This window comes from Mycteria americana, chromosome 19 (assembly GCF_035582795.1).
Source record: "Mycteria americana isolate JAX WOST 10 ecotype Jacksonville Zoo and Gardens chromosome 19, USCA_MyAme_1.0, whole genome shotgun sequence".
Taxonomy (NCBI): domain Eukaryota; kingdom Metazoa; phylum Chordata; class Aves; order Ciconiiformes; family Ciconiidae; genus Mycteria; species Mycteria americana.
The window spans coordinates 1,546,905-1,564,600 of record NC_134383.1 but is presented as its reverse complement, the minus strand read 5'-3'; the positions used below and the strand labels follow the sequence as shown (position 1 = coordinate 1,564,600).

Genomic DNA, 17,696 nt, shown 5'->3' with positions numbered 1-17,696 from the left:
TGCCCTTACAGGAATCGGTGTGTGTTCAGCCTTGTGGACAGTGAACAAGAAAAGGACCTGTTTTCCTATGGTGTTGGCTCTTTATGCAACAACATTTTGCTCTTCACGGGAGCAGAATAATGTCTCAGTGGTTTTTCCGCTCTAACCTGCTCCAGTGAAGGGTGAGTCTGATATGGCCATTGCAGGTAGAATATGCCAATACCCGCCTTTGGTCTGCAAAGCCATCTGGGTAGGACCTTATAAAAAAAGTGACCAGCAGACCGCCTAGTTCATAGCACTTGCATCACCACCAGATCTCAAAGCAACGAGCAAAGGTGGCTAACCGCACCCAAAGAGCAGGAGAAACCCGGAGCAGAGTGGGTGGGTATGCTCCGCACAAATCAAAGACACGGCAGGGGCAACATTTACAACTCGTCTATTTGTGAGAGGCTCCTCAGCACCTCACGCTTGGTAGGACAAAGAAATATTTCTGTAGTGCAGCTAAGCACAGAGGCAGAGAGATGTTGTCAGTGGATGGGCGCCGATCCCCCTGAGATAAGGAGAGCGTGGGATGGCACCGGTTGGGGCAAACGCGAGGCAAACATGCAGCCCTAGAAATGGTGGCAGAAGCACCGGGGTGTAGCTTGAAGCAAAGTTTAAACCTTGTACACCCAGAGTGGTCGGAGCTTCTCACATGCCATTCGTGGCAATAGGCTGTATGGCTGGGCCGAGCAAGCGTCCCTGGAGCAGTGATGTTTTGCAGAAGCTGAGAACGTGGCCCAGAGTGGTTTTAGAGCTGCCGGGAGTGAGTGCTCTCTGTATCTTGCAATCTCCCTCCTAGATGTTCAGCGCCTTGTATGGTAAACCCAGCTGTGCTGCCTTTAAAACCACATCCTGCAGGGTAAGCACAGCAATCCGAAGCATGAAACTTGCTGGGTGTTCATCTCCCCATGCTGAAACTGAAGGGTTAAACCACCCGCAGCCCCCATCACTGCTGCTGTTTCCTTTCTTCGGAGCTGTTGCTCTGCAGAGCAACAGAAATGTGGCTCGCTCAGCCAGTGTTAGACCAGAAACATTCCCAGGCATCACAGCATCTCTTGGGCCCTTCTCCTTACCTTACTACCTGCCCCATTGCTGCTGCTTTGGAAACCACAGCTTTTAAAATCAGGCAGACTTAAAATCTGTATGTTGAGCGCGTGGGACCTCAGCTATGTCACTTGTCCCCAGACAGCAGCCCCAGACCCACTCCCCAGCTCCTGTTGGCCCCTGCCCTGCTCTCAGGCCCCGCTCTCCTAGGCACGGCAGTGCATTTTTGTACGTGTAGGTGTCCCCCCCATCCTGGCACAGTCTGCTCCCAAACCCCTCGTAGGCTGCTGCGAGGTGAGTCAACACAGACCCACAGAAGCTCTCACTGTCTTGGACTACTCCTGACCTGGGAACTCCCCTTAACAAAAACTGTTTTTCTTTAACAGAGACAAAAACACAGGGGAAATCTTTTCCAGTGCATACCCTGGGGGTGCTGTCTCCCATTTTATTAACATATTACAATTTTTAAATGTATATAAAAAAGTTAAAACGGATCTTTACCAACGGCAAAGAAGCCCACCATCTTTCTAACAGAACCCGGGCAGAACTCAAGTTACAGAGCTGAAATGGGGAGAGAAAGGGCAGCAACAAAGGACATCACAAGAATCTCAAAGAGCAATAGTTCTGGAAAATTAAACTTGGCCAGCAAATGTACTTGTACACCCCATAGGGTACAACATACTCGACGAAATGTGTTTATCCTAGACTACACTATAGAATATCAGTACAAATGCAGTCCATGAAGTCTCTGGGATGAGGACGGCCTAGCAAAAGGGTTTGATGCTCTCTTGGATTTTGTAGGCCCTGGGCTTTATCTCTGTGGCCCCAATGCATGCATTTCAATTCCAGTGAACAAGCTGTTTCAGAGCAGAGTGCTAGTCCTGGGGCTGAGCCAAAGGGTCTCAGTTCCAATCTGGGAAACATGAAAATTTGTGCTGTCTCAGTCAGGCTGCAAAGCTGATACTCATTGCTAAGTGGGGGTTCAAATCTTAGCTGAAATATCGAAGAGCCCCACTATTTAATAGTAACAAAGCTCTAACACTCAGCCAAGCACTTAAATTTCCCAATAGGAGGCTTTCAGATGGCTTGGGAAGGCACCAAATCCCCATGTGACCCTATGAGGATGTTCTGTTGAAGGTCTGAAACATAAAGGTCACTGGATGCAAAGTGGTACTCAGCCCCCCTCATTTCCTACAGAAGAAGGGCTGGGGGATGGACAGGTCGGTCTGCATGTACTGGTAGAAGTGCTTCTCATTTTTTTAAAGGAAAACTGTTCTTTTTGACTGAAATAGTTTCATTCAAAGCACTGGCTTTTCTATGAAAATGTACCATTTTGTTTTTAATATACGGACTGCCTCTGTTCCTTTTGTTACAGTCCTGGGCAGCAAAACTAAGATAAGCTATGAGCATGAGAGCAGGACAAGGTCAGAAGCCAGGCACTCTGAGAAGGACCCACTCTTTGCCCACTAGCTACCCAGGGAGGCATGGGGAGCAAGTGGAGGCACTCAGGGTGGAAATTAAATGGGAGGGAAAACCAGAGCATGCAACTGGAGCAGAGAGAGAGAGAAGTGTGAGGGAAAAGGAGGCCAGGAACCACAAGTGAGGCTGCAGTCCTTTAATGAGAAGGAAAACGTCTCTTGCCAATGTGCTCGTTTGATTCTTTTCCCTAACGTCAAACCGAAGGCTGAAGGAACACATCAGGGTGGGACAGCGGATGGCGGCAGGGTGCCTGTCCTGTGCAGCCGCCTGGCTTACCCCAAAACGCCTGGGCCTCAGCAGGCCTGCAGAGAACCGGTACCAAGCTGGGCAGATGTGCTTAGCCCCTCTGCCGCTGTTTTCCAGCCTGTCATCCATGGGAATTTCAGAAGCCCCTGGATTCCAGGCCTGCGTACACTTCTCGCTGGCCTTTCCGGATGGGCTGTGGGAACAGGAGAGATGTTAATTTGGGAATCCTTATTAACACACCCTCAAACAACGCCAGGGTCTTGGTCCACACAATACGTGGAGAAAACTACAACAGAGAGAGCAGGTGTAGTGCTGCTCTGGTAGCGTGCACGAGAAGCTGCAGTTCTGCTCCCGACCCCCTGTGTCAGCCCCATGAGACGGGGCTCCCCCCTCACCACCTTTTTCCTCTGCTCCCAGGAACGCTTGGAGGTTGACTGGATGCTTCTTCAAAGGAGGAAAAAGGATACTGCTACAGATTCCCAGCTCTGGCTATCCCTCCCCAACCAGCAGAGAGATGGAAAAAATGCAGGTTCTCCATACCTCATAGTCTGGGTTTGGAACAGGGGGAGGACGCTGCATCTTCTGACCTGCAACGGAGGCAAAGAGAGGTCATCGTTGGTGATGATTCATATAACAGCACGAGGGACTTTCACGGAGATGAGCCCAGGGTCATGCATACCATGGGTCAACTTGCATGGCTTTATTATGAGCTTAGAGCTTTTAAAGACCCAACTGCTGCAGGCAGGAGGCTTTATGATCATTTTGGAAGAAACTAGCTTTCTTTTAGAGAGGGTAGATTTCTAGCTTTCCTGGCTGTGAAGAAATACTTGAAAACAAGAAGGCCCCGTAAGCACAGGCCCAGGCTACAGCTCCACAATATGCATACCAGATCTATACTCCTCTGCCTCAGCAGGCTGCGCAGGCATGAGCACATCATCGCATTTCTGTTGAACCCAGCACACAACATGCACAGTAAGCACACAACAGGGAATTCAGACCTGCTGAAAGATTTATATCAGCTTTGTGGAGGCTAGGGGAAAAGTGGCAATGCCTAATCTGCACAAAGCCTGGCTGGCGAGCACCCATGGCACTTGTCTGCCAGGCAGTCTCCCGGTACCAACGTCACCATCAACACTTCTTGAACAAATCTCAACCAGCATCGTGAGGTCACCACCCTGCATCACTTTACCCTGGCATTTATAACCCATGAGCCCCACTGCTGGACCCAGTGGGTCTCCAAACCATGGCCTCAGAAGCCAGGAATTCAAATTTGTAGTTTTAATAACACCACGATTTCTAATCACATGTTCTGTGTGCAGGCCTGATTCTTGGTCTTTGATTGCCTGAGACAGCAGCTGAGTAGGCCAGGGCCAGGCTGGGGCTGCGACTACACTTGCAAGCTGACCGTCCGCCGTACAGTGTTTGTTTCAGCACAGACTCAACGCTGCTGCACAGCAGCCTGTGAAATGGTCTCCTATGGGCAGGAAGCCTTTGAGACAACACGGCAGCCGCACCCATCCCATACAAGAAGGCAGCCCGGAGCAACAGATGTGGCAAGCAGGAGTGGCGTTTGGTAAGGTCTTGGAGGCTTGGGGGAACAGAGGAGGCTCCGTTCACGCGGCAGGGGCAAGCGCTTAATTTAGTGCTTAGCGCACATCATGGAGAGCGGAGACAACTGAAATGGCTCTTACCTCGTGGCCGACTGCCAGCACTAGCGCTCGCTTTCCCCTTCCTGTCTTTGCTGAAGTAATAGACCAGAATCAGCACCCCGAAGGTGATCAGAAGATCCGCAGTGATGATCCCTGTCACTGCCAAGGCATCCAGCTCCTCACAGTTTGCGCACACTGCCAGGAGAGACGAAGGAGCTCAGAGACGGGCACCCTTCCTTTCCAGCAAGGAAAGTCCAGGCCTCACTCATCTGCTTAGCGCTAGCAGAAAAGATACAGCTCTGGGTGGGAAGGAGAAAAGAGCAAACAGAAGGGACGGGGGACAGCACAGGCCATTCTGTCCGCCCTGCCAGTTCGGCCTGCAAACAGACACGGACCGGGGGCTGGTGTGTGCGGCCTCCTTCGCTACCCTCTGCCGTTTGCATGTGGCCTGACCGGAGGAGGCAAAACATCTCCTAGACCATTGCCCCCCTCTGCCTATGCTGGACTCTAAGTCCTGAATGCAGAGCAGCTGCCCAAATTTCAAATGGCTCAGAGGCTTAAATCACTCTGTCCGGGTGGAGGTAAACTCGCCCTGGCTGATGGGTCACAGAAACCGGGCTGTGTGCTCCAGGTGGGAGGTTTTCACTCTGCAAGATAAGAAATGCCTCTGGCCTTTCTGACAGACTTTACTCTTGCCTTGTAGCATGGCAGAAACTGTAGAAACAAAGATCCTGCGCTGTATATGTGGGAACCATTGACATGCAACCAGCTTGAGGGCAGCGGAAGGGAAGGGCGTAGAGAGCAGGGAGATTCCTTTTGCCAAAAATGTGCTCTTGGACTCTTCTACTGCCCACACAGAGCAGGAAGGGCCTTGGCAGAATCGCATTCACCCAGCCCAGCAGCACTAAGAATCAGGTCTCAGCTCCTAGTATCTGTCACTGAAATGTAGACTTTATCTTTAGCCTGTAGACGGAGTGCTTTTTCACTCACCTCTGGCATTCAGGTACATTTCACGCTTCTTACCACCTGACGAACAACTCACGTTGACAGGAGAGCTGTCGTGATTCTCTATAACGTACTTCCTCTCACTGCTGTCTGGTTTTGTCCCAGTTAACTCCCAGACTATGTTGCTTTCAGTCAAGGGACATGTGATTGTCACCGTGGTTCCAGAAATCTCCACCAGGAATTCTTTATTGGCAGGTGGGCCAACGAGAAGGGAAACCAGTGTTATGAACAGCTTCTGAGCAGGCTTCCCTGCCCACCCTTGATCCCCACGACAGTTTGCTCTGCAGAATCTTTGCTTTCATGGCGTAATGTAAATTCCCTGTGTACGTGTCTTCTGCATGCATGTTTTCCTTTAGCCTTTTACACTGATTCTTTGCGACACTAAATAGTATCAAAATACCATCACAGAGTGTTCAACTTCATGTCAGAGAGCCGGGCCACCTGCCATTCATCGTTCTGTTTATCCATATACTTGCTGGTCTCTGCAAATGGCCAACCCTGCTTGGAGACCACTAACAATAATTAGGGGAAACTCGTTATAGCTGATTTTTTTGATCGGTGATGACAGTAGCAACTAACGAACAGGACTTTTTTTCCTCCTAAAATACTGCTTGAACTCAAATATTTCTATCTGCCTTTTAGTCCTCACCTGTGAGGCATCTGCAGTCTTTATGTCATGCTAAATAGTTAAGAATGCTGGTAAAATACACTTACCCTCCTGTGCTTCAGTTTCATCTGCAAAGGAGAGAATAATAGGTGTTAACAAATCAGCCCGCTATTACCTTACTGCTTGTTGCTGTTGGAAAATGCCCAACCCTGCCTGGGGATCACTAGCAATAATTAGGGACAATTCATGACAGCCAATTTTTCAAATCAGTGAGATCAGTAATAATTAATGAATAGGGAACTTTTCCTATCCCACAATATTTGTAAAATTCAAATATTTCTATTTGATTTTTAGTCCTCACGTGTGAGGCATAGTTGGTCTTTTTATCATACTAAATAGTTAAGAATGCTGGTAAAATACACTTACCCTGCTGAGCTGCGGTGCCAACTACAAAAGAAAGAATAAATGTTAAGTAATTTAGCTATTGATATCGTACACCTTTCCTACTTCAAGGAAACCTTTCTGAACCCAGCTGCTTGGAAGAGATGTTTATACTCCTGTATTTGCGCTAAAGGCATTAGAAGCATTCTGTTAGCTGAGACAGGATGTTGTTTTGAAATGAAGTCTTTTCCTTCGGAAGCCATTTTTAACACGGACTAACGCAGAATGGAAATTTGAATGATTTTCTGACCCAGTTTAGAAAAAGGGTTATTGCAAGCTGTCACCCAACAATTTTGCTTTATTATCATGGACCAAAGACTGCTGGAAAATCATGCCTGGTTTCTGCAGTAAGAACCACTGTCCTCTGCAAGAGTGCACTCACTGGAGGATTGGACCCTGACACTTGATGTAATGCTGTAAAGCAGTTTATCTATATGATTTTTCTCTCTTGGTAGGAAACAAGTAGCTCCATTGAAGTCGCTGGAGCTGGAGTATTTTCAAAACAGTTTTTAGGAGGTCTGAATCAGACCTGTCATTTGCTTTAAAGAAGACATTTGTCGATAGAAAGTAATGTAAGTAAATAAAGGAGTGACCTGTATTCGTGTGTTCAGCGCTGTTGTCTCAACCCAGGTAATGCTTGCTTTACAATAGGAGTTACTGTAACAAAATTGTAGATTTGAAATTCCACAGGCATAGGACTTGGCTGGAGAGGTGATCTGATGCTTTTTTCTTTGTATAAGACGAATTTAAATTTGAAAAAAGAACAGGCCATTGCTAAACTGAATGTTTTCAATCTTCTCAAAGAATAGCAGTTGGTATTTGCAGCGCATTGGTAGAGTAGCTGTAGTCTTATTGTAGTGTCTTTTAATTATCTTTCAAACTTATTTCTCATAGTTACCAGCTTCTTTATAGTCTTTACAGATACTCTGCACTTCATCCTAAACCAGCTTTCTAAATGCTGGTCAGTCCAAACTGGTAACATGGAAATTGCCACCACTCCCATGATATCACAGTGAACCTGACGTTATTTACCCATGATCACAAAATGGTTTAAGAAAAGTGCATGAATAAAGCATAAAAAGAAAAATAAAACCACAGAACCTTATAGTTCACACTGCTGCAGAAAGCAGTCCATCAAGCTCCAACCCTGCTGCATGAAGTTTGGAGATCAGGTCTCTTAGTGAATCAGCTAGTAAGCAAAAATTCACTAGGGACCTTAGGTTCTTTTCTCTAGCCTGAGAGGGTTGGATTCCCGTTTCTCTGTCCCGGCAACCTGCACTCTGAGGGGAAGGCTCACTCTATGAAGCAGCAGCTCCATAGGCACTGCACATGCCAGTTGCAGAAGATGTGGCTGCGGGTACTTTGCCAAACCAGTCACACGTGCCTATGCTTTCTCCTCTGCAGCCCCTGGGCAGCCACCCTTCTGGTCCCTGTGGGCTTCTGGCCAGCTGTACTCACCCACACACAGCAGGAGTCCCAGGAGAGGCAAGGACCGCTCCAACCTCATCCTTGTGTTCCTCCTTCTCTTGCTCTTCTCTACCACATTAGATTGGCATCACTGAGGCTGGCTGCGAGGGAAGAAAGAACACATTGGCTTTTCAAGGTCTCACTTACAAGAAAGAGGCCCAAGATTTTTTCCCAGAATTGTGTACGGCAATGAACTGAGCAGTGCTGGGGAGACTCACTGTTTCCAGTAAAACCTGCAAGCAGCCAAGACAGACACGTATGATAAAATAAGCCCATGTCAGGAAGTGTGGAGGCTCAAAACGTCTTCATGGAACGTCACTGACAGCAAGGGGTGGCTGCGCTGCACCAGCCCAGTTCAAGTCTCGAGAGACCTGTTGTAACTGCCCTAGGAGCAGCAGGAGAGATAAGGGAGCCTGGGTTAGATTTGCCATCAGGACCTTCCTAACAACTTTTCAAAGCCAGTGTTTCTGAAGTTCGAACAACTGCAAGCAACTTAACATAGGAGGGAATAAACAAAGGAACCAGAAATGCTACAAGCAGCTCAGCACCTAGAGACACTGTACGGCCAGCAGAAATGAGCCTGAAAGCGCCAGGCTGTAAAACCCGGGGGCTTTAGTCACTGCTGACGGAGTCTGGACTCTACTTTTGTTATTTTGCTCTAACACAACCCATTTATTCCTGCTGCCTCTTCAAGAGCGGTGTTTGCCAGCTCCTCATCCAGACCCCCCTCTGCGCACATACTGACAGCGAGGAGCGCAGCGAAAGCGGTGGCTAAGTGCAGCAGCCCCTGCTGCAAGCCTCTGACCTGAAGCTAATGCTCTGCTCCCGACAGATACTTGATGATGACCTGCTCTCCCGTTAGGAGGGAACGTGCCGTTTCTCTTCAGTTTCCGTATGAGACTGCAAAAGCAATTCTACGCTTTCATGCAGCATTCGTACTCGTGTTACGAATTGCACCTACAATAAAATCAGCTTTATTTCTTTAAATCACATCTATGTCTGTCTACTTACCAGTCTAGCAGCCCTCACAAAAGGTTAATGCTAGGGGGAAGGCTAAGGCTGGAGAAAGCCTCTGTCTCACAAGCTGCCAAAAGCAGAAGGGACCATGGTGCAGCAAGCCCTTCCCGAAAGCCTGGGACATCTTCCACGCGCAGCCGGGAGGAGTCCAGACCCTGGGCTGAGACACCTCTGCCACTGGCTCACCTGGAGGCTTTGCCCCGTCCCTTCTGAGAAGTCCTCCATGCAGGGACTTCCCGTGGGTTTGCTAACCGAGTGGAAGTGGCCGGGCTCCGCTAGAGGGGGCTCCTGCCCCTTGCAGCGCGCCCTGCTCTCACGGCGGCTCTGCGGCCAGCCGCGGGAAGCCCCGCAGGAAGGGACGGTCCTCTTTCCAGACTTGTGCTTGAGGCAGGCAAAGACCTCCGCGCCTCCGGGGGACCGCGGCAGGGGCCTTTCCAAGCTTCGCTTCCAGCAGGGATGCTGGCATGGACGGAGTGGGAACACCCTGTCTTTCCGTTTCCCTCTGCTTGAAGCCTAGGGAGGTGGCAGAGCCGCCGGTATCGCTGTGGCAATAGCGGGGATCTGAGGGCCGTGTCCGAAGCAGACGTTGCAAAGCCCCCCAAGGCTCCCTCCTTCCACAAGGGCGCTCTGCGTTTCTGCGCCCGCCACACGCATCTCAAGGGACTCCTTTCCAGATGCCTGGAAGGATGGAACTGGCTTCTTCCTCCTTCCCAAGAGCGCACCATTTAATGACACGGCTAATGACAATGTTGGGGGCCCTTATTTCGTTTATTGAGGTGCTCTCTTTAGCTGTCAGATCTTTCTTTTACTTATTTCTGTTTCAAAATGAAAAATGAGAGAATTTATGTTACTGGAAAGGGTGCCAGGGACACGGTCTTCTCTTAACAGTTAGAGTCAGCACGTTTTGAAACAAGATGTTGAAGGCTGGTACAAGTCTGCAAGTAAAGATCGGAACAGACCCTCTTCCCAGTCCTGTGCGTTACACAAATGTGGTCTTAAGTGAGAGCCGGTGGTGTTGCTACGTGGCCAGAGTGGCCAAAGGGCAGTTACAGCAAGAAATACACTTCTCCTACTGGAACCTGCGCCGGCTGTCCGAGGGTATGAAGTTGCCGCTGTGCAGAAAGACAATCGTAGGCGGTGGCAGCAAATTGACTGCTGAGCACTGCCTTACAGATACTTAAAACAAAATCTGAAAAGGCAAAAGTATCCTCTGCTTGCAAAGCAAACAAACAAAAAACCCCAGCCTAGTAAATATTTATGGTGGCAATGAAAGAAATGGAGATGATGTTTTGGAATAGTAACTGAGTGGAAATCTGGGGAGATGCAGCGATGAAAGGTTAACATAGGCCCAAATTATTCCCATGAAAATAGAGATATCTGGTATCGCAGAGCTATTAGCAGACACACGTTAGCAGAGACAAGATTCTCTGTGCTGTTCTGTGGACAATCCATTATACTGATGTCCTCAGTGCTTTTTTACAGTGCCAAATTTGTAACTTGAAGTTTAAGAGTTAACAATAAATTCAGTATTCTCCTCAGAAATTGCTGCAAGGATGTTACAACAGCAAATGGGAGATGTCCACATGGCCGCTCATTAGCAGGAAGTCTGAGAGTCCTTCTGCTGTCCTCTTTCCACCAAAACCTTGCTCTGGCCAGTTCTGACATCCTCTCAGTGTGTCCCAGGTAATCCAAAACATCCCAGTCGGAGCCCACACTGCCGCACAGCAAGAGTGCCCTCGCTCTGCTCCTTAGCTCTGAGCCGGAGGGAGCCCTTCAAAACACCCAGAGGTTAGGGCATCCTCCCCGTCCCTGCCTTGGCACCACTGCAAGGAAAATTAGCATCAGTCACAACGGAATCTTATAACCTGGGATGACTTCTTGGAACCAGACCATGGACCAGACACAAACACAGCCACAGCCAGCAGCAGGTTCTGCTGTTAAAGTGATTTATGGTCTTCGAATGCAAACATCCTTATTTTGCCAGCACACTGCACAACTCAGTTTCATGCTCTCACAACTGCCAGGTGCCACCGGGAAAATATTTTGTGTCGCACCGAGTTCCTCTAGTACCTTGCGCTGCTTGTTAAGCACAGTGGGGTTTCCCCAGCTGGGCCTGGACTACCACCGGGCTGGACTGATGTCCAGTGTAATTGCCTTTTGACTTTTCCGAGAAGTTCACAAGCACCCGTTAATGCAGCCTCCAGTTCTTCTGCGGGATGGCTGCAACCAAGTAACATTGTAAGATCACTTCACTTTACTGTAGGTACCTGTGTTTCAGTAGCACATTTCCATCCTCTGGACGTGTGCCCACACTGCTACCACAGACTGTCTGTTTTGGGTTGCTTTTTTTGGATTGTTTGCAGGTTTTTGCCAAACAAATGGCCCTCATTCCTTCAGGCTATCTATAAAGACCTTCAGGCAAATTTTCTTTTAGGAGCAAAATTACCTCCCACGAGAGGGGAGTGGTTTCAAGTGGAAGCTGGGAGGAGGGATGATTGCAACACAAAAGAGCAAAGGAATATGGGAGGCAGAAGAAATTAATCTTACCTTCAAAATCTCCCTGTTTTACGCACAGAAGTGAGCTGTGCTGGCCGCACCTTGCCTTTCAGTGCAAGGGCAGGGAGTGCTCTCTGACTCAAGCAGGACGGAGCACTCGCATTGCCTCGCAGGCCAAGCGGAGAGAAAGGAATTTGCTCTACTGCGCCGGGAAGGCTTTAAGAAACTCATCTTTCATCCGGTTATCGAGAACCTGAAACGAATTTCTCCTTCCGGCACTGCTTAACCCGTGGAGGTTGGATTTATCTTCCTGATGGATGGCCCCGGCTGGCTGGGTGCTGTGCTCTTCCTTGGGGTACAGCTCCGAGGTAAGGAAACCTGGTACAGTCTGGCCTCAGTTGCCATCTTGACTTTCCTCTTCTGATCCCTTAATTATCGTCCTCATTAAGGCAGTGACTTTATAGGAGTCTCAGATACTTGTTGTGGATGATCGCTGCGATTCTTTCGGTCTGGGGTTCACTGGAAGTGACACGAAGTGATTGAGTTTCTTTGACAAACAGGTTTAGGTGTGTTCAAGCAGAAGAACACTAATCTCATTCTGAGCTCTGGTTACACATCTTTTCTGCTCCTGCCAGGAATCTGGACTTTACTCCTAGATGTTTTTTTAGCTTTGTTACTAGACAATCAGAGATTGTTAAGCAGCACTGGGTTTAGATCCTTTACACAGCAACGATTCCAGACCGACAATAAACTTGCTTGAATTTTCAGTGGTTTATATCAATATAGGTGGAATCTAAGAACACCATGTCTTGCTTTCCCAAATGCGTCAGCACACGGATATGCTCAGTAATCTGCCTTGAAAAAAGTATTTTGCACTTATTTCCCACAGTTGTTCTTTTAAAGACGTTTAAAATTAAAAGATCTGACACAGAATCTTTGGATGAGAAACATGATCTCTGCCAATGAAGTTTTTCAAATGTGAACACCTTCAATGTTTGGGCATTTCAAATATTTTCTCCTTTGAGAAAAGAAATTATTTGGCAAGGAAGTCTTTGGTTATAAATTGTTTTCAGATACAGGAAATGTATTGATTGTCTTTGTTATGAAGACGTATTTTACAACCCCAGATAAGCTTTTTTTTGCTTGAATCACACTGGGGTGAGTTAACTTGTCTTCCTAAAGAGACAGGAAATTATTAATATTTTCTTTTTCTGCGGGGATAGTTTGACCAGTGAGGAAAAGGACTCTAATGGGAGCACATGATCAGGAACAGGGAGGACTGTCCCTTGCAGCAGCAGCAGCAAGATTTTTAGCTCAGCACTGCTGTTTTGCGGAAACTAACCCACTAACTCAGCGAGCTAAAGCAGTCGGGCAAGCAACACGGTGATTGAGGGGAAAAAGGTGAGAACTTGCAGCAGCGCCGTTTTGGTAGCACCGATCCGCCAGAGCGATTGAACTCTGTCTGGAATGGCAGGGCAAGCCAGAGGACAACTGGGGCTCAGGCGTGAGAGGCATCTTCACCAGCAACCCTTTGGTGTTCCTATTTTTCATTTTTCTTCTTCTGTGTCTTGATGCTTGTCTCTCTCTTGTCTCTCTCTTGCTGATTGTCTCTCTTTCAGGGTAGCTTTGAGTTAGCGATGCCAACTTACTTTTAAAGTGGCAGCTGTGGTGGTTTGGTTAACAGAGGATGTTTCTTTGACAAACCAATGCTTACAGATTTACCTTGACGATTTCCTGTAGAGTTCCTCAGCCTGACTATATTTGACTATAGTTGTCCAGCCATAATAGCCCATGTTAACCTTCTGACAGACACTTCTTACATCAATAAGAGCGCTTTTTGCCATGGCGTACATGACACTGAGGCTGATAATACAAACTGTATAAAGGAAAGTTCTAGCATGGGAAATCGCCATTGTTTATTGGGGCTCAGCAGTCCTACTTGAAAGGGCAGGACTGCTTTTCTGAAGAAATCTTCTTGGGGAATTGAGTGCAGGGAGTGTAATCACTTGTGAAAATGTGACCAGAACAAGCACGTGAAGAGTTATACGGTATCTTTAGTGCCAGTCAGGAGCAAGCGTATATTTAAGGAGGGGTGGCATTTACAACAGCATTGCACCTCCTCAGCGTCAAGTTTGCTCATGCCTGAAGAGAGGCATTTCCCCCCAAAACAAAGTCTATTGTCCCTATAGGCAAGTCCTTCTCAGTGGTCCTTTCTCAACCAGTTATCAGATCTGTAAGTGTTTAACTGTGCAGCCACAAAACTACAAAGAAAGCACTGTACCAGCAGTTCAGATGAGTGCAAACTCCCTTGAAACCAGCGCTGTGCAGCCTGCACATCAGCTGACAAAATCCATGAAGCACAGGGGATCTCTCGGATTCCGCATACGCAGGATCACCTCCCTCAGTAATTACATCTGTGTGTTTGTGACCGTCAGGTTAAACATTGACACGGATAGATAAGGCGGGCTCCTGCATATGGAGATAAGGACAGGTGATGAGCTTCCTCCTAGACAGTAGTTTTCTCCAGCTCTAACCCCCGCTGTTTTCCCTGCAGCACTGTGGCCTGCGGCAGCTGTGGAAGTTCACACTTCCAAGGAGGTGGATGCTGTGAACGGCACTAACCTGCGGTTAAAATGCACCTTTTCCAGCAGCAGCCCTATTAGCCAGCACCTGTCAGTGACCTGGAACTTCCAGCCCGAGGACCTGAGCTCTCATGAGCCGGTAAGTGAGAGCTTTGTGCTCCATTTCATTGGCGCACACTTGCCCAAACAAAGCGGTCCCAAGGCCCAGCACTGGATAAGCCCAGTGACTGCAAAAATCCCAGGTGTGGGTATGGGCAAGCACAGCTGAAACGCACAAGGCACTAACTAGCTTTTGAAATGGCCTCGGAGTTCATCTGAGAGCGACTGGGCCAACACAGCTCTCCTCAGCTTAGGCCACGTGCCTCAGCCGGTGCCACTCCACTTTCACGTGCTGCTTCTACCACAAAGACTGTACAGTGCGTAGGAATGACAGCTTCCTCTCTTTCTTGTAGGTATTTTATTACCTGAAGGAGCCCTACAAGCTGTCTGCTGGACGGTTTAAAGAGCGAATCACCTGGGATGGGAATATTGAGCGTAATGATGTTTCCATCGTTGTCTGGAATTTGCAGCCCACTGACAACGGGACATTCACCTGCCAGGTGAAGAACCCACCAGATGTTGATGGCACAATTGGTGAAGTGCGACTCAGAGTTGTGCAGAAAGGTGAGAGGCCAAGAACCCCACCAGAGGTCACGTGAATTTAGCCAGTGCGAAGCATTGGCAGGTCTTCCTCCACATTTGGGAAAATAGACGGAAGAAAAGGGATTATAAAGAGAAAGCATGAGGGTAGTTAATGGATACAAGGAAAAAAGGAGCCTGAGGAAAGGTTATATTCATGGATACAGGTTCCCAGCCCCATACCAAGAGCTCTCTGTGTGTCTCTCCTGTTCATTTATCTGTTTCTCTCCATGCAGTGCATTTCTCAGAAATCCACTTCCTGGCAGTGGCCATTGGGTCTGCTTGTGTTCTGATGATCATTGTGGTGACAGCTGTGATTATCTGTCGACACCATCAGAAGAAAGCGCAAGAGAAGAGCATCGAGGTGGCAGACGCTGAACTGTAAGGACAGAGTGGAGAGAGAAAGGCTTCTGGGAAAGCTTGTCAAATATATCTTCGTAGCTATTCTGAATCATTGGCTTGGACCCTACACTAAGCGTCTACAATGCAAAACTGCCAGCACAATTAGCAATAATTGGCTGCTTACTTGCAGTCAGAACAGAGCCCCAGGATGAACAAGCTTGGAGTTCTCATTTTGCTCTTGCCCTTCCCAGTGGCTCCTCACTCAGAGAAGGACCCAGCTGCTGGGGCGGTAGTTGGCAGATGATCACTGTTATTTCCTCCGTGAACCTGACACTGTAGTCACCATGCATGTAGCATGCTTATTATCTTACATAACTTCTTTTTGTATGTTATGCCTGTTATATGTAACTCAGAAGGTGACTCTGCTGCTCAGAATGTCTCATGCTGATTTGGGCTTTTTTTCTTATTCTTTTTTTTTTTCCCTTTTTTTATAACAGTAGAGAAAAGGAGAATCTGAAGATGAGAGAAGAAAAGGAAGCCAGCCCATTAGAAGACTAGAGATCTTTGACGATATATACAATGCAGGTATCCATTCAAACATTCTCTGATTAATGTCTCAGTGTTACTGCAGACTTTCTAAGACACTTTTACTGAGGTATTTCACTTCTATGGCCATCGTAGCCATAAATAGAAACAACTGAGACCACAGTCACACTTTGTTCTTGAGGAGCCTTCAGAGAGACTGACAACTGAACAGACAGTGGAGACAGAACTGCCTCTTAACTGTAGAAGAGATTTCTCCACCCTAGCGTTGAGGATCATTGGTAGGAAAGCCGTTGTCGCTGCTTCCTGGGACGTGCCTGCTTTGTGGATAAAGAGGAAGGAATGAATTTCCTTTCACGAGTTTTGAATCTGCTTTTTGATTCATTTAATCTTTATTGTTTTAAAATTGCTACAGGAAGACTGAAACTGTTTCCAGATTTGCTGGCTTTGCTGAAACATTTCAGCATAATTTTTACCCACTCAATTTCTGAAGTCAGCAGTTGCCTCTACTATTGTTTTTTTCAGCAATAACCCTGAGTAATGAATCTGTTTTGTTTTTCTTATAATCTTTCTTCTTAGGTACTTCTAAAGCAGATGGTGAAAGCTTGTAATTTCAGATGTTAGAACAAAGCTGAATTACAGACGCCTCATGCTGCGAGTGTGGTATCCCTGCTCAACCTGAAATTCTGGCAAGGAAAGAGGATGCCATGAACATGAGTTGTAAATTTCCTTCCTTGAAGCCAAGCAGGAGGAACGTGCCCCATGAACAAGGAACTTTCCTTAATCTTCACACCTGCAGAATGTGAAGAAAGCTGCTCTGAAGATGAAAAAATGCCAAAAGATTTGAACAAAATGCCAAGATAGCTGACTGAACAGAGATTTTTAAAGCGTCTGAGCAGACGCACTCTTGCACCTTAAAAATCGCAAGGTGCATATGTGTTGCCCTATTTTTCCTCCCTCAAAATCCTCTTTGACATCATGAAAAGGAAGACTGACTACGTGAGGGATCGGAGGAGCAGCCAGTTGCTATAACGTACTTTAAATCTCTTTGCTACTTTAAATGGGAAGTATTACAGTTCGGGAATGTATGCTGTTTCTTATTAGGGATCATGTTTACCCGTGGGTGTGTTTTTCATATTGCTCTCTCGAGCTTCAGTAGGCTTTGTAACTATGGTAGCTGAGGACACTGCCTTCCGCTGCGCAGCGCGCGGCCACGCGCTTCGGCAGCTCCCTTCCTTTTCCCACTCCCGCTCTGCCAGTACATCCCAACGCCGACCTCCTTTCCCCTCGGCTCTCCAGCCCTGCTACCCCCTTCCCTCTGCGGGAACGCACCGCCGCCAAGCAGGACGCTTCTTTCCCCCGCTCAGCGGCCTTACGCGCGCCGCTGCAGGCACCCTGAAACTTTGGCTGGCAGCGGCTGCTGCGGTTCCAGCTGAGAGACGGCCCTGAGCGAGCGATGCTCTGGCGGTGCGCTGTCCCGCTGCCGGCTGGTGTGCTAGCAGCATTCAGCGGCTGCTAGCACGGCATGGGGCTTCCAACAACAGCAGCAATATCCCACTTTCTCCGGGTGCCGTTTGTGGCCCAGGCGACCACCAGCGCATCTCGCCCCTGCCTTTGATGCGCACACTTAGCACGTACCCTGTACTTCCGCGGACTTAATCTCTCCAAGGCAAACGAAGCCCCAGATCATTGAAACCGCAGACCTGTTACGGTACTTAACCAGCAGCAAATCAAAACATCAGCCCGTTCGTTTAAAGAGTATCTTTATGACTTTATAACTCTACCTGTAATGTGCCGGCCGCATTATCTGTTTGCATGTTTCCGTCTTCCACCACGTGTCACAAATAAACACGCCTTGTGGAGAGCAGTGCGGGTGTTCTACAAGCGCTGTGACACGGGAGACGCGCGGTCCTGCCGCGCCCTCGGCACCTCAAGCGCGGGGCTCTGGAGGGCACCAAAACCGCAGCCGGCCGCTAACCCAGCCACGGACGGCCCGCCGTTTCCGGGGGGCCCTGCTGGCCGCCGGCCGCCCGGAGGGCCGGGGCCCGCTCCTCCTGAGGGCAGAGAGCCCGGGCCCCA

At 48.3% G+C, this 17,696-nt stretch overlaps 3 protein-coding genes across 6 annotated transcripts in view; 1 reads left to right on the top strand and 2 right to left on the bottom strand.

Annotated features, from left to right (window-relative positions):
• The window catches only part of ZW10 (zw10 kinetochore protein), a 227,747-nt gene that overhangs the window by 20,136 nt on the left and 189,915 nt on the right, over positions 1-17,696 (bottom strand). The window lies entirely within an intron of this gene.
• Positions 1,494-11,653, bottom strand: CD3E (CD3 epsilon subunit of T-cell receptor complex). 4 transcript variants are annotated; one of them, XM_075521176.1, is made up of 8 exons: positions 11,524-11,653; positions 7,951-8,060; positions 6,478-6,498; positions 6,159-6,179; positions 5,430-5,627; positions 4,482-4,634; positions 3,331-3,377; positions 1,494-2,983 (listed from the first exon to the last, which is right to left on the bottom strand). In XM_075521176.1, exons 2-8 carry the CDS (start codon positions 7,997-7,999, stop codon positions 2,927-2,929), a joined length of 546 nt encoding a protein of 181 aa, XP_075377291.1. In that variant the 5' UTR covers positions 8,000-8,060; positions 11,524-11,653; the 3' UTR covers positions 1,494-2,926. The 4 variants fall into 4 exon arrangements, with proteins under 4 accessions (XP_075377291.1, XP_075377290.1, XP_075377292.1 ...); XM_075521175.1 differs by lacking the exon at positions 11,524-11,653 and adding an exon at positions 9,163-9,295; XM_075521177.1 differs by lacking the exon at positions 11,524-11,653 and adding an exon at positions 8,178-8,243.
• MPZL2 (myelin protein zero like 2) lies at positions 11,620-17,478 on the top strand. Its single transcript, XM_075521173.1, has 6 exons — positions 11,620-11,840; positions 14,027-14,193; positions 14,507-14,717; positions 14,969-15,113; positions 15,572-15,659; positions 16,197-17,478. Exons 1-5 carry the CDS (start codon positions 11,786-11,788, stop codon positions 15,630-15,632), a joined length of 639 nt encoding a protein of 212 aa, XP_075377288.1. The 5' UTR covers positions 11,620-11,785; the 3' UTR covers positions 15,633-15,659; positions 16,197-17,478.

What these genes read in the sequence shown, in the direction of transcription:
- CD3E (XM_075521176.1), bottom strand. Translation starts at nt 7,999, where the DNA reads ATGAGGTTGGAGCGGTCCTTGCCTCTCCTGGGACTCCTGCTGTGTGTG. An exon ending in GGGACTCCTGCTGTGTGTGG is followed by an intron (nt 6,499 to 7,950) that starts GTGAGTACAGCT and finishes TTTCTTTTGTAG; the next exon opens with TTGGCACCGCAGCTCAGCAG. An exon ending in AATGTACCTGAATGCCAGAG is followed by an intron (nt 4,635 to 5,429) that starts GTGAGTGAAAAA and finishes CTCTCCTGGCAG; the next exon opens with TGTGCGCAAACTGTGAGGAG.
- MPZL2 (XM_075521173.1), top strand. Translation starts at nt 11,786, where the DNA reads ATGGATGGCCCCGGCTGGCTGGGTGCTGTGCTCTTCCTTGGGGTACAG. An exon ending in CCTTGGGGTACAGCTCCGAG is followed by an intron (nt 11,841 to 14,026) that starts GTAAGGAAACCT and finishes TTTTCCCTGCAG; the next exon opens with CACTGTGGCCTGCGGCAGCT. An exon ending in ACTCAGAGTTGTGCAGAAAG is followed by an intron (nt 14,718 to 14,968) that starts GTGAGAGGCCAA and finishes CTCTCCATGCAG; the next exon opens with TGCATTTCTCAGAAATCCAC.